This window comes from Anser brachyrhynchus (assembly GCF_964034855.1).
Source record: "Anser brachyrhynchus genome assembly, chromosome: 2".
NCBI classification, from domain to species: domain Eukaryota; kingdom Metazoa; phylum Chordata; class Aves; order Anseriformes; family Anatidae; genus Anser; species Anser brachyrhynchus.
In genome coordinates, this window is record NC_137695.1 from 19,883,349 (window position 1) to 19,896,576 (window position 13,228).

A 13,228-nucleotide genomic window follows, 5' to 3' on the forward strand; every position below is an offset into this window, starting at 1 on the left:
CTTTCTCCTCTTTTGTCATCTCTCTGGTACTTTCCCTCACCAGGCACAACCGCACCGCCAGGCTTTGGGGAACGCCACTCTCCTCACTTGGCCCGTTACAACTCCAAAGCTAGCCGCCTGCCTTCCTCCCCACGCTGCATGCTTCTATTTCCCCATCCGCTTCTCCTCTCGCTAAAGCTCAAGAAGCTTTTACCCAAAAATTACAACAAGGAGGATAAGTCCATCCTTCGCAGCAGAGGGTGCTTAAGCCCAAACGTTGGAGCTGGCTGCGTGGGGGCACTGGAGCCTACCCGTGCACGTCCACTTGTGAGATCCAGGCAGGGCAGGAACACAGCTGCTGTAAGGGAGCGGCCCTTCTGCGCACAGCTAACTTGGCAGCCAACCTCCTGTACATGCCATCCTCCCAGCAGGCTTTTTACAAGGCACTGTGCTCTCAGGGCAGATACCTTCATATTCTTGAAAAACCCACTGTTCAAATATATACACTAGAAGTTGAAAGAAGTACAGGCAAAAAGACTCCATGTAATTGGATGAGGGAAATATATCTGAACAGCATTTTTGTAAAAATAAAGACTCCTAAAACAACTCCGAGGCTTGGGGAACACAGCACTTAAAACCTGGGACCAGTGGAGGAGCTCTGGGGCTGGGCAAGAACTAACCTGCACGGCATTGCCCTTCAGCTGCAAAGGGACAAGACCACGAAGAAGGAAGCCTGCCGTGCCACAAGGGTTTGAGACGGTGTCCTCCCTCACACTGACATTCTGGAACTTGGCTCGCTGAGCTCTGAAGACTGGCCAGCAAGTAGGTAAGGCCAAGGAACAGAAAACTGGAAGAAATCTGCTCAAGGCATTAAAACAAAACCCTGGCAGAAACGAGAAGCACTCACAGGTGTGCAGGATGCCAGCACACGCAGTCCCAGGACAACAACACCCAGGCTGCTAGACCACATGGCTTCTAGTTTCTTTGTCCATATCCCAAACCTGCTTCTCTCTATTCCTTCCACAGCTGTTATGCTGAGGAGTGTGATCAGACCCACGAAAGGCTGACTTCGAACTACCTTTAGAGTCAAACTCAAAGTGGCTGAACTAAAACTGTTTCTTAATCCCAATCGCATCCTTAAACATAAACATTAAAAGCAATGACCCCGTCACCACCGGCTGTAACACAAAAATGAATAAATAAATATTTAATTCTTACTACGGGAGAACACAAAAAATGAATATCCAGAAGTCATGCAAGTCTTATTTCGATGCATTTATTAATACTGAATCATAAATGCCTAAAAAAAAAAAAGTATCTACTTCTAAGGGGCGATTTACGGAGTGCTGCACTTCCCAAGACAGATGAAGGAAGCAGACGCAGACCCTCAGTGACTACCAGTCGCAGAAACATACCGGAACCAGCTCAGATTTTCTCCTAAATTTTCTTTAAAAAAAAAAAAAATGCTGCCTGAATCTCAGTGCAAGAGGGCTCAAGCTCACCTGCTGTTGTAAGTAAAAACAGTTGGTTTCTAGTAGAGGATACGGGGCTTGATGACGCATAACAGTACCAAACATCGTGAGCTGTAGCTGCCAGAGGGATAGATTTGCTTCTAAAGAATATGTTTACAGCTGTTACTGTCATAGCAGCTTCTCCCATCAGTCAGGTGTCCTCCAGAAATGAGATTTGATGAATGAAGCATCTGTCGTTGTTCCGAGCTTACATTTACCAAACAGAAGAGGTTTAGGAGTTTGGGATTTTTTTTTCCACGTATCCGTTAATTAAGCATTCAAAAGAAAAATCTTGCAGTCATTATTCATAGTGGTATTTAATCATAAGGAACAACCTTAACAAAACCATAGCAGCACGAACCGAGAGCTGTTGGAAAACAAACAGGAATGAGTCCTGAAAAAGGAATTTCTCTGATCATTCCTTGCATTTCCCCGTCACAAGAAAGCCGCTGAGCTCCCAGGAACAAAACCCCTTGGACATTCTTGTACACGCAGAGCCAGTGCGTTGGAAATGTGCCAGGGAGCCCAGGGCCAGCTTGCGGTTCCCTGGTTACAGCCACCTCTGGGGTTTGAGTGCAAAGGCAGCTCCAGAGCTTGGTTAGACAGAGCAGCCTCAGAAGAAAGAGGCACTGGAAAGAGGTGGTTTTCCACTTGGCTCCCTCCCCACTGGCATCCCCCGCAGATTACACAGAGGACACACCACAGGAATGGTACCGTAACATTTCTCAACTGCCAAACCAGTAGAAGAAACTTTCACCCCGACCCTGGCCACTTGCTCCCTCTGATGCTGCAGTCTCCTGCTGCCACCTCCTCACCTGCAACAACAGCACCATGCCTGCTGTAACGCCACGAAAGCTGGGCTTGCAGTGCAGTGCGAGCTGTTTTTTAAACACGCTTCCATCTTGCACAATATTAGCTTCATGTCCAAAGAAATCTCTGAGCAGAACAAGATGATCTCAAACTACTACTTAGTTTTTATAAGATACTTAGCATTTACCAAAACTACTTCTCAAATGGAACCAAATGCTTTATTCCTTGGGCACTGGTATTTCACAGTCACCAGCCTGAACTTTGGATACCCAAGAATATAAACCAAGGCCGATTTCACAAGAATACATTTCAGCACATTTTGAGGGCTTAATTTGGTTCAAATTCGAGTCAGTGCAATCTTGCCTTCTGCTTCAGCTGGGAAAAGACCGAACCCCAACAGCCTTTGAGATCCAACAGGAGAACCCCGCCAAGCGCCCCTGACTCCTGAAGCTAATGGAAAATGACAGCAGGCAAAGACTTTCTGCATCTTCTTAAAACCGCCATCTCCCTAAGGAATAATTAACTTTCTTTGCCAGAATACAAAATCAGCCCCCCAGTCCTATTATGTATGGATTTATACAGAGGTGCATGTGTAGACAGACATCTTTCCTTCTCAAGCCACTGCTACAGAGCTCGCTGGACCAAGACCACAAAATGCATGCCAGTTATCCTGCTAGACATAGCAATGCCTCTAAATATTTGTGTTAGTCATTTTTAAAGCACTTAATCACGCTTCATTTAGAGGGAGGTTTTGAAACCTGTTTCTAGCACATCCTGAAAAGGTCAAAACTAACAGTTATTATTTTAATTATATCATCATAAATAAGTTTAAAAGCTAAGATTGGGAGAACAAGGTAAAATATTTGTGGGCCTCAGCCACTCGAATAAATTGCAATAGGAAACACTACATTTGCAGACTTTCCCCTCTTTTCTACCATCTGAAAATCTATTCAAAACCCATAGAGAAGCAGCTCAGCACCAGAATGCTGCTTGCCATCCTTCTTGGCTCACAAAGGCACCTTTCCACATCGTGACCCCAGAGCCTGATCCTTGTAAAGTGAACTCTCAGACCAACACTGGCTGGGCACGGAACGGTTTCAGGCCTCCAACTGCTTATTCCCTCTACACGAGCAACAAATCGGTTCTAAAGAAAAGCTACGCACCAGACTACATCAGACAATTATTTTAAGATCATGAAATACAATGTAAGTAAAATTAGCTTGACACTTTGATTGCTTTCTTAAAATAGAAGTTTTCTGCAGTTTTTAAAACACCGAACTGTAAGAACCGTGCCTGAATGGGATCTCTGTCTGCGAACAGACAAAACCCAGAACTGTAAATGGCCACAGAGGGACCTCTTCTTACAAATAAGACGCAATCTGTTCCTACGGCCAAGATGTCGCTTTGGTAAATGCAGATAATTTGTATAAATTAAAGCAGTGGCATTATCTCACTGAAAGATTACAACAAAACCGGGAAGCACCGCAAGGCAATACAAAAGGCCTGGCGTCAGCGTGTCACTCACATAATCCAAGCAAACGCTTCCTTAACAAGGATGCGAGCGAGCGATTTTCAGCAGAACTATTTTACCAGAGAGCTGCAATCACAACAACCGAAACCTGAAAGCATTTACGCGATTGCTTTTCTTTTTTTTGTTTGTTTGTCCCCACTGTATCTCAGGCTGCACTGAGAGCTTTACAAGATCCGGGGAACAAGCACTGAAAACAAAATCGGGACGAAGCAAAACACAATCAATTCGTGCGTACCATATGGTAAAGCGACTACAGATTTACAGCGCTCTGCCCTGCTGCCTTCCAGGTAATTAAGTTCGGAGCGCTTCTTTGTCCTCGCTCAAGCTCAGGAACCTGGGGCGGGCGTTGCGGGGCTGCCCGACGGCAGCAGCAGGGCACAGCCGCTCCCAGCGCTCCCTCAGCACCCCCAGCTCGGTTCGGGCGGTGTGGCAGAAGCCAGTCCCCTGCCGAGCCGAGCCGACCCGCCGCCAAGAAGCACCGAGGAACTGTCGGACGACTTCCAGAGGCGGCACGGAAACAGCTGCTTCTGGGGCACGCCGGCCTCCGCGAGCCGGCGCCGGCTTCACCGGCAGCGCGGCGCGTAAAACACCACGGAAACTCCTCCGAAGGTCGCGCCGGGAGCCTTCCCTCGGAGTAAAGGGGAACCTGGGGGGCCGCAGCCCGTGCCCCGAGCCGGAGGAGAAGCGGGGCTGCGGGCAGCGGGCGCGCCGGGGGCTCCGGCGGGGCGCTCGGGGACGGATCCCGGGGGTCAGCCCCTCACGGCCCGTCACGGCCCCTCACGTACCTGCGCTCCTCAGGGTCTCGGCGTTCTGCGGCCTGGCGGACAGCTCGGCCACCGCCTGCACGAACTGCGTCCGGGCGCGCTGGTACTGCTCGAACACTGCGGGGGGACAGCGGCGGGTGAGCGGCTGGGGGCCGGGTCCCCGTCCGTCCGTCCCCCGCCGCCCCGGTCCCGTCCCCCCGGCCCCGTCCCGTCCCGGCCGTACCTTGCAGCACCTGCCGCTGGCTCATGGCGGAGGCCCCGCGGCCGCGCAGGGCCGCGCTGTGTACCCGTCTCCATGGCAACCGGGCGGAAGCCGCGCGGCTGAGGGAGGGGGCGTGGCCTCGCCGCCGCCCGTGACGTCAGCGCGCCCGCCCCGCCCCGCTCCGCTCCTGGCGGGGGGGGGGGGGGCTGAGAGAGGAGGGAGCCCCGTGGGGGGGCGGGGTAGGGTTTGGGGTGGGGTGGGAGGGGGCTGAGGTTTGGGATGGGATGGGATGGGGATGGGGATGGGATGGGGGTGGGATAGGGTTTGGGATAGGGTTTGGGATAGGAGTGGGATGGGATGGGGATGGGGGTGGGATGGGGGTGGGATAGGGTTTGGGATAGGAGTGGGATGGGATGGGGATGGGGGTGGGATAGGGGTTGGAATGGGATGAGGACGGGATGGGGACGGGGATAGGATGGGGATGGGATGGGGTGGGGTGGGATGGGGTTTGGGATGGGGTGGGGACGGAGATGGGATGGGGATGGGTTGAGATGGGATGGGGATGGGGTAGGGTTTGGGATGGCATGGGGATAGGATGGGGTCGGGGACGGGATGGGATGGGGGTGGGGGTGGGATAGGGTTTGGGATGGGGATAGGATGGGGGTGGGAACAGGAATGGGATGAGGATAGGGTGGGATGGGGACGGGGATGGGGTGGGATAGGGTTTGGGATGGGGATGGGATGGGGATGGGATAAGGTTCGGGATGGGGATAGGATGAGAGTGGGATAGGGATAGGAATGGGATGGGGATAGGGTTTGGGATAGGGATAGGATTGGGATGGGGATGGGGATGGAATGGGTATGGGATGGGATGAGGGTGGGGATGGGATGGGGATGGGGATAGGATGGGGATGGAACGGATGAGATGGGGATGGGATGGGGACAGGGTCAGTGTGGGATCAGACGGGATAGGATGAGGATGGGGAAGGGCAGCCCCCCGTGGGACCCCATCTCCCTCCTGCTGCCCCGGGACGCCCCCCCCGGGGAACAAAAAAGTAAAAAAGGGGCTAAAAGGAGGGGGCACCGCCGCGCTGCGCAGCTCCCCGCCGCCCCTCCGCGCTCCTTGCGGGGTCCCTCCGTCCCCCTTTCTTTTTTATTCCCCCCCCACCGCCGCCGCTGCGGTTCCCCGGGGGATCCCCGCTGCCGCTCCGGCCCACGCGTGATTCGGGGCCCCGCGTGGGGCCGCGCAGCCCCCGCACCCCCCACCCCCGTGGGCTGCTCGTCGGGCTGTGCGGGGGGGCTGCGGGACGGGAAGGGCTCGATCCCCGCTCCCACCCACGCCGAGGAGCCTGCGGGACCCTGGGGGCCTCGGGGACACGCGTGGGCACCGCCCGACCCCGCGGGGGGAGCCCTCCGCCGGGCACAGGCGCTGCTTGCGGGAATGCCCACCTCGGCAGCGCTTTGATTTTTATTTTCTTTTTATATTTTTTGGGGGGGGGGGCTCAAAGGCGGCTCGCTCCGCTCCAGCGCCCAGACACAGGCTCCCACTTCCCGCACGCCGGTGCCGGTTCGCCACCGAGTACCAGCCCGGCGGGCAGAGCACGGGCACAGCTCCGGGCGCATTTAACCCCGGGGCTCCTCCGAGCAACTGAAGGGGACGGCGAGGCGGAAAAATGAGATGCCGGCTCTGGGCAGGAGGACGGGGCCAGGCTCCGCACCCGCTCCGCTCTCTTTTGCGGGCGATCCCAGGGCGCGGGGTGCTCGTGAGCCAAGTCCCCGCTGAGCCCCGCTACGGAGCCGGCTGCTCCGAGGGGAGCCGAGAGGCAGGGCTCGAAGAAAAATGTCCCTTTCTGTGCCCACCCCCTGCCTGACAGCGTCCTCCTGATTTCACGGGCTGGAATTTGGTTGCGCGGAGCCGCGAACCGAGCGAACCTGGCGCCTCGCCCTGCGCTAACGCACGGTTTGGTCGGCAGGGCGAAGTCTGGGCTTAAACTTGAAAGGGGGTCGCTACTTCAGCCGCATCTAAAAACTTTGCAAAAGTCTGAGAGATCGGTCCAGTTTGCGCGAATAATCCCCGTTTTTGCTCAGCTGAAAAGAAAAAAAAAAAAAAAAAAAAAAAAAGAGGAGTGAAGAAGGTTGTACACCGAAATGAGCCACGTGTTTCCAGGAGGATTTAATGCGAAAAAAAATCGCTCTTTGAGCAAACAAACAAAAGAGGCGATGCGGTGCTCTTCGGAAATAAATGGGACAAATTAAATCAGATCGGGGAGAAGGTCGTTTGTCACAGAAAATATTTTGGGAAATTATCACCATGTGTACTTGAGAGGGGAACAGCTGTTAAACACATTTCTTTATACTTATTTCTGTTCTTAAGTTAAATAAAAAAATAAAATAAAATAAATAAACAAACGGTGATGAATTGCTTCCAGAGGTTTGTTTGTTTTTTTTTTTTTTTAAAAAAAAAAAAGCAGATGTGTCGATTTCAGATAAATTGATTTATCTGCCTAATTAAGTCTGATGCTCGGGTAAGCGGAGCAAGCACACGCACCCAGAGCACCTCCAAAACTCGCTGCGACATTTCGTTGCTTGATACCGGGAGGCTGCTCGCGTGGTTAATAATAATAATGAGGGATAAACACCATGCAAATACGGTCTACGGAAATGTCACCGCTTCTCGCAAAAAAAAGTACCGGGGACGGAAAATCATTGATGGAAATGACGTAGTGGGGAGAGCGCACTGCACGCCGCTGGGGTGCTCAGCAGCAGCAAGCCCGTACCCTTCGGCGGGTCGTGTTCCTCCACACGTCGGCTTAAAAAACAACCTGGAGGGCAGGGGACCGAGGAACAACTATCCAAATAAACGTGTGCTCGCTAGCTACTGGGCGCGCTTTGATCCCAGCCTCTGGTTCACTGGGAAATGCGGCCAGTATTTCCAAATGCGGGGAAATATCCTTTTCCCAAAGTCGGGGAAGGGCAGAGCAATTCACGGGGGTTTGGGGGGCTGAGGGGTGCCCGGGGTCTCCCCAAGGGCTTGCCGAGCCGCGAAGCAACAAGTGTCTGGGCCCCACTCGTGGGAGCGGCCGGCACCCACGCGAGTCTGCCGGGGCGCTGCGGGGCACGTCGGGGACTGGAGCCGCGCCCGCCGCCCCCCGACGGCCCGTTTATCTCCCGAAAAGCGGGACTTCACCGCTTTTCCACCGCGAGGGCGTGAAGGGGAAGGCTTGACACGGAGGGGCGGCGGGTCCCCGACCCTCCCCTGGCTCACCCCACGTCCCGGCGGCTGCGGGACGCCCCCGGCCCGCCCTGCCCCGACGGGGCGTCCGCCGGCCGCCGCTCGGTGAACGCCGGGCGAACCGTTTGGGCGTGCTGCTGCTGCTGCTGGAGGCTCTCAGCACGGGGCCGGGGGGCGGTAAAAGTGAGGGTTTCAGCCCCCGCTCGCCCGCCCGGGCGTGCTCGGTGGGAAGGGCAGAGCGCCCGCCCCTCGGGATTCCCCCGAGGCACCGAGGTCGGAGCGCTGGGCTTTCGGAAAGCGGGGGGGCGAGGGGTTACGCGTGGAAAGGTTCGCGAGTGGAGGGGAGGTAGGACGCTCAAGTGCTCCCACGAAGGCGTGCTGAGCTCGGGGTGTCGTCCTAAGCACCTGCGGACAACAGGGGTAGACCCTAGCGTGAGATACAAAGGTAAATATTCGAGCCGCTGGGCTGGATGGCTTCGTTTGCCGGCTCAGGGCTGGCTTTGCCATCGCTTGGCTTTAGCGTGGCCGCGGAGTCCCCTCCCTGCTCCCCGCACGATGCCTTCGGGTCCCGCGGTGCTGCGGGGACCCCGCTGCGGGCTTCGGGCAGCGGCGTTCATTTGCGGGACCTTCCCACCGAGCAAACTAGTTCTGGGGGTGGCAAGGCAGAGACGTCGGGGCGCTTCAAACCCGCTAGAGAAGGGAATTCTCCTTTTTATTCACCGAAGAGGACGACGCTGGCACTGGAGCAGGCATTTGTCCCGGCGCGGGTTTGGCTGGTGGGGATCAGCGCGTCGCCACCGCGCTGGGCGAAGGCAGGAGAAAAATCGTAAAGGGAGAAATAAACCGGGAAAGGACAAAAATATTTCGGGTTGGCTTGCAGGATGGGACCAGGAAATATCAGCTGGTTGGGGCTGAGCCTTTTTTTACCACACGCAGATGGTTGCACCTCTGGTTTCCTGCGGAACCGCCGGCGCTTGTGCAGTACCATTAAAAAAAAAAAAAAAAAAAGAGAGAGAGAGAAATAATAACAAATATTTTTGGGACTGTCCAAAACTGAAAGCCGGGGCTTAATTTATTCTGGGCAGCTGAAAGGATCGAGGTCTTCCTTTGTGTCTGTTGCTCCGGGGGAGGGTGCGCTCCGGCTCGGCGCTGGGCGCTGCCCGCATCTCCATAGGCAGCGAGGCGAGCGCTGCACCCACCCGTGCCGCTGGCAGCTCCCAACAATGCGCCCAGACAATGCGAGCCGAGCCGAGCCGAGCCGAAGGCGGGGGGGGGGGGGGGGGGGAAGAGGCTGGATTTGGCAAACCCCAATTCGCCCGCCCCGTCCTCCTCGCCCCGTCCTCGCCCGGGAGGGAGCGCGGAGCCTCCCGGCTGCATCCCGAGCCGCGGCCGGAGGTGTAAGGAGAGGCACCGGCAGCAGGAAAGGCTGCGAATCGCTGTCGTGTGGTTGCTATTAGCAACAAATCAGCTGAACAGCCTGCAAACCCCGAGCACCTAGCGCCGAGGTGGCGACGGGAGGCTGCGGCCGGGGAGGCCGGCGGGGCCGGGGAGGACGGCGAGGCCCGGAGCCTCCCCGCGGGGAGCGGCGGGGCCGGGGGGGGGCGGGGGGATGGCTCCGCCGGGGCGCAGAGCCCCGGGTCTCCGCCGGAGGGGAAAGGCAACCCGCTAAAAAGAGACAAAATGGCAGCCTCGTAGCCATCCCTCTCGGCGCCAGCCTCGCCTCTGCCGGCCCTCGCCGCTGCCAGCGAGGCCTCGGGGCGCGGCGTTCCCCGGGGCTCCGGCCGCGGCCGCTCTCCCTCCGCCCCGGCGCGGCCAGCCGCGGTGCCCCGCCGCCGTCCCGCACCGGGGGAGGCGCCCCCGCCGCTCTGCGGTGCCCGCTCCGCGCCCCGCGCAGCCCGGCTGCGGCCCGACGGCTGCCGGAGGCGCAGGACGCGCGCAGGTTCCGCGCCCCCGCACCCTGCCCGTGCCGAGGCAGCGCCTCGCAGCACCCTTCTGGCTTAATTCTTATTTTTATTTGTTATTTTTTTTGCCCCGCATTTCCTAGACGAGTTTTTGGGCTTGAGTACGCGGGGCTGTCTGGGGTGTTTCCTTTTCTTGTCGTGTCTTATTTTCTTTTCCTATTTTTCTTTTATATTATTATCATTTTTATTTTTTCCATTTTTATTTTTTCCATTTCTGTTTTTCCCATCTCTATTTTTTCCATTATTTGTTCCATTCTTTTTTTTTTTTCCATTTTTATTTTTTTTTCCCTACGTCCACCCCTTTCCGGCAGCCTCCAGCAGCCTCGGGACCTTCCGCACGCCGTCGTCTCCCCCCCCCCCCCTACTCCTAGCTCCTCGTCGAGGCGGCACCGCTGGAGCATCCCCGGCACATGCCGAGGGAGGAGCGAGAGACGCCCGTGCGGGCAGAGCCGCCCGGGAGCTCCGCGTTCAGCCCCGGCTGCCGGGGCGGCGCCTCCCGGCCTCGACCTCCCTCGCCGGGGGGGGCGGCCGTCGGGGGTCCCCGTTAGCCGGGAAGCGTCCCCCCGCCGCCGGGGAGGCCCGGCCCGGCCGCTCCCGGTGCTCATCCCCCGCCGCACCGGCGCTGGGCTGAAGCATCCAGCCCTTTGTCTCCGCGACGCCGAGCTGCGCGCCGTGAGGATGCCAGCGCCAAATGGCCGCCGAGCCCCCCCCCGGGAAGCCCCCGGAGCCCCGCGGCTCCCGGAGGAGGGCTGGCACCGGCCGGCCTCGGGGCGACGCGGGGCAGGACGGCGGCACGGGACCTGCAAAGCCCGTCCGGGGCGCCCCGCCCGGCGGCACGGCCCCGGCCCCGGGAGCCGCGGGGGTCCCGGGGGGGTCCCGGGGGGGTCCCGGCGCCGCTCCCGTCCGAACCGGGCGGCGGGCGGGGAAGTTCCGCGGGCTCCAGGCGGGAGCTGCGCAGGCGCAAGATGGCCTCTGCCCGGGCGGCGGCGCGGGGGGCGGCCGGGGGGGGCCGGGGGGCCCGATCCGCGGCGGGGCGGAGCGGCTGGGGGGGGTCCCCGGTGAGCTCCCCCCGGCCCGGGCAGCCTCGTCCCGGCGGGGCGCGCCGCGGTCGCTCGGCGGCTTCGCGCGCAAGTTGCGCGGCCGCGGGGCTCGGCGGCGGCGCGCAGCCCCCGGGAGGTGCCCGCAGCGTCCTGCCCCGGGGCTGCGGGGCCGCGCTGGGGCTTCCCGGGGACTGCGCGTCCTTCCCGTGTGGCTGCTCCTTCTGCAATTACCGCGGGTTGATTAACGCCGATATCCCGTCCCCGAAGGCGGAGGGGCCGAGGGTCGCCCCGCTCTCCGAGGGTTTTGCTTTTTGTCCCGGCGGGGATCCGGGAGCGGGGCTCGGGGCTCGGGGAGCTCCCCGCAGGCACAAAGCCGGCCGCGGAGCAGGGCAGCGGCTCGGGGCCGGGGAGCCCAAAGGCGCTCTCATCCTAGGAGGTAGGCAGAAAAGATGAAAAAAAAAAAAAAAAGAAAGAAAAAAAAGAAAGAAACAGTTTAGAGTAAAATAAAGGAAATCCGTTTCGAGGACCCAGAGGAGAAGCGAGAACGTTAAAAATTAACAGCGGAAACAGGAAACACTTAGCTGGGTAAACAGAGGCTCCCAATTTCGCCGTATTAAAGCCGGGAGGGCGCAAGGTGCTCGCCGGCACCGCGGCCGCCCGCGCCCCGCCGCGGTACCTGCCTGCGGCCTCCCGCCGGGGCCGGGCCGGGAAGCGGGGCCGAGGCGGGGAGAGCCCCGGTCCTCGCGAACCGCTGTGGTGGCAAAGATCGGAACTGCAGGAGCTGCCGAGCGCCGGGAGCCCAGCCGTCCGCCGGAGATGCGGAGAAGGGAATAGCAGAGCTCCCCGCCGGCGGGGAGACGGGACGGGAGAGCCGGGGGCGAGGTGAAGGCGAAAGGAGGCTCGGGGAGGGTCGGGGGGAAGGACGGGGTCCTCGTCCCGGTGTCAGCCCCCGATCCCCGGCAGGACCCGTTTCGGCAGCGCTTCGGCCATCCCGTGCGGAGCGGGCGATGTCCTGGGCGGAGGAGGGCGGCCAGCGGCACGGCCTCGACGGCTGCGGGGGAAAGGGGAGGAAAACGGTTTTCCGCCTGGAAGGACGCCTGCCGCTTTCTTTGTCCCTTCCCTCGGGCTTCCGAGCCCCCATTCATTAGCAAAGAAAAAAAAAGGAAAAAAAAAAAAAAAAGAAAAAAGAAACGGGGGAGGACTTCTCAGGGCGAGGTTGCCCGCAGCTCCCCCGGGGCCGGCCGGGCCCCCCGACAGCAGGGCAGGAGCAGCCCCCCCACCGCCCGCATTTTCGGGCACATCAGCCCGGTACCGGCCTGCTCCGTACAGGTCTCTCCGAGCCACGACTTGGTGCTCCGGGGCTAACGGCTCGGCGGAGCGAGCTCCTCATGCTCCTCCTCTTTCTCTCTTGCAGAATTTTGTGTGCCTCCCTCCCGTTCCTGCCCGTCTTCTGCTAAAGCCTGGGAGCTCCTTGCGCTCCTTCTCCCTCTCCTTCCCGGGGCAGCACCGCCGGGAGCGGTGCCCCCGATCCGGCCGGGCACAAGAGCACGGCTCGGGGCTGCAGGCAGCTGGAGCCGGGCGGAAATTTTGGACGGGCGACCACGGAAAAACCTCGCTTTGCAGCGGGCACGCAGGGCGCCTGCCCCTGCCTTTGTCCAGCCGGACTGTGGAACAGGCTCCCGAAAACGCAGCACACTTCGGCTTCCATCCCGAATCCCAGCAAACGCAATGTCGGGTGGCGAAAAGATCCCTCTTGCACGCGGATAGCCGGGATTTCTTTCCAAACAGCGGGGACTGACATGCGTTTCTTAAAAACCCCGTTCCCTGTACGGCTGCGAAGGGAAAGCCGGTGGAAGCGGGGAGGCTGGTGCCGCCGCTCCGCCAGCGGAGCATCCCCAGCCCGCCGGGCATCGCCTTCCCGGACCCGCTCGGCACCGCACTGCCAGCTGCCCAGGGCCGGCAGCTCACCAAAAGTTACTTTCACAGGCTGCCCCAAGCATCCTCGGCGGCTTCAGCAGCCCGGCAGGGAGATACCGGAGACGTTTGTTCTTTTTCCAGGCGAACCGGGAGAAGCCAGACGCGCTGCGAGAGCCTAATAAACCTCGCAGGGAACCATCCACCTCCTGCTTCAGCGCCTTGTGCTGCGCGGACACTTCGCAAAGAGCAGGAGAAGCTCCGTTTAAGGGCTCCGAGGGGTG

The 13,228-nt window shown here is 59.2% G+C and overlaps 1 protein-coding gene across 3 annotated transcripts in view; it reads right to left on the minus strand.

Moving 5' to 3' along the window:
* Nucleotides 1-4,957, minus strand: part of SPAG6 (sperm associated antigen 6) — a 39,333-nt gene extending 34,376 nt beyond the window's left edge. Inside the window, exons 1-2 of one of the 3 annotated variants that reach the window (XM_080582621.1) lie at nt 4,819-4,957; nt 4,617-4,712 (exon numbers count right to left, since the gene is read on the minus strand). In XM_080582621.1, the coding sequence (XP_080438747.1) occupies nt 4,617-4,712; nt 4,819-4,843 (121 nt within the window). In that variant the 5' untranslated portion in view covers nt 4,844-4,957. Of the gene's footprint in view, nt 1-4,616; nt 4,713-4,818 lie in introns of those variants that run through there. The other 2 variants (XM_080582622.1, XM_080582623.1) reach the window with 2 other exon arrangements.
* Nucleotides 4,958-13,228: the final 8,271 nt, after the last annotated feature.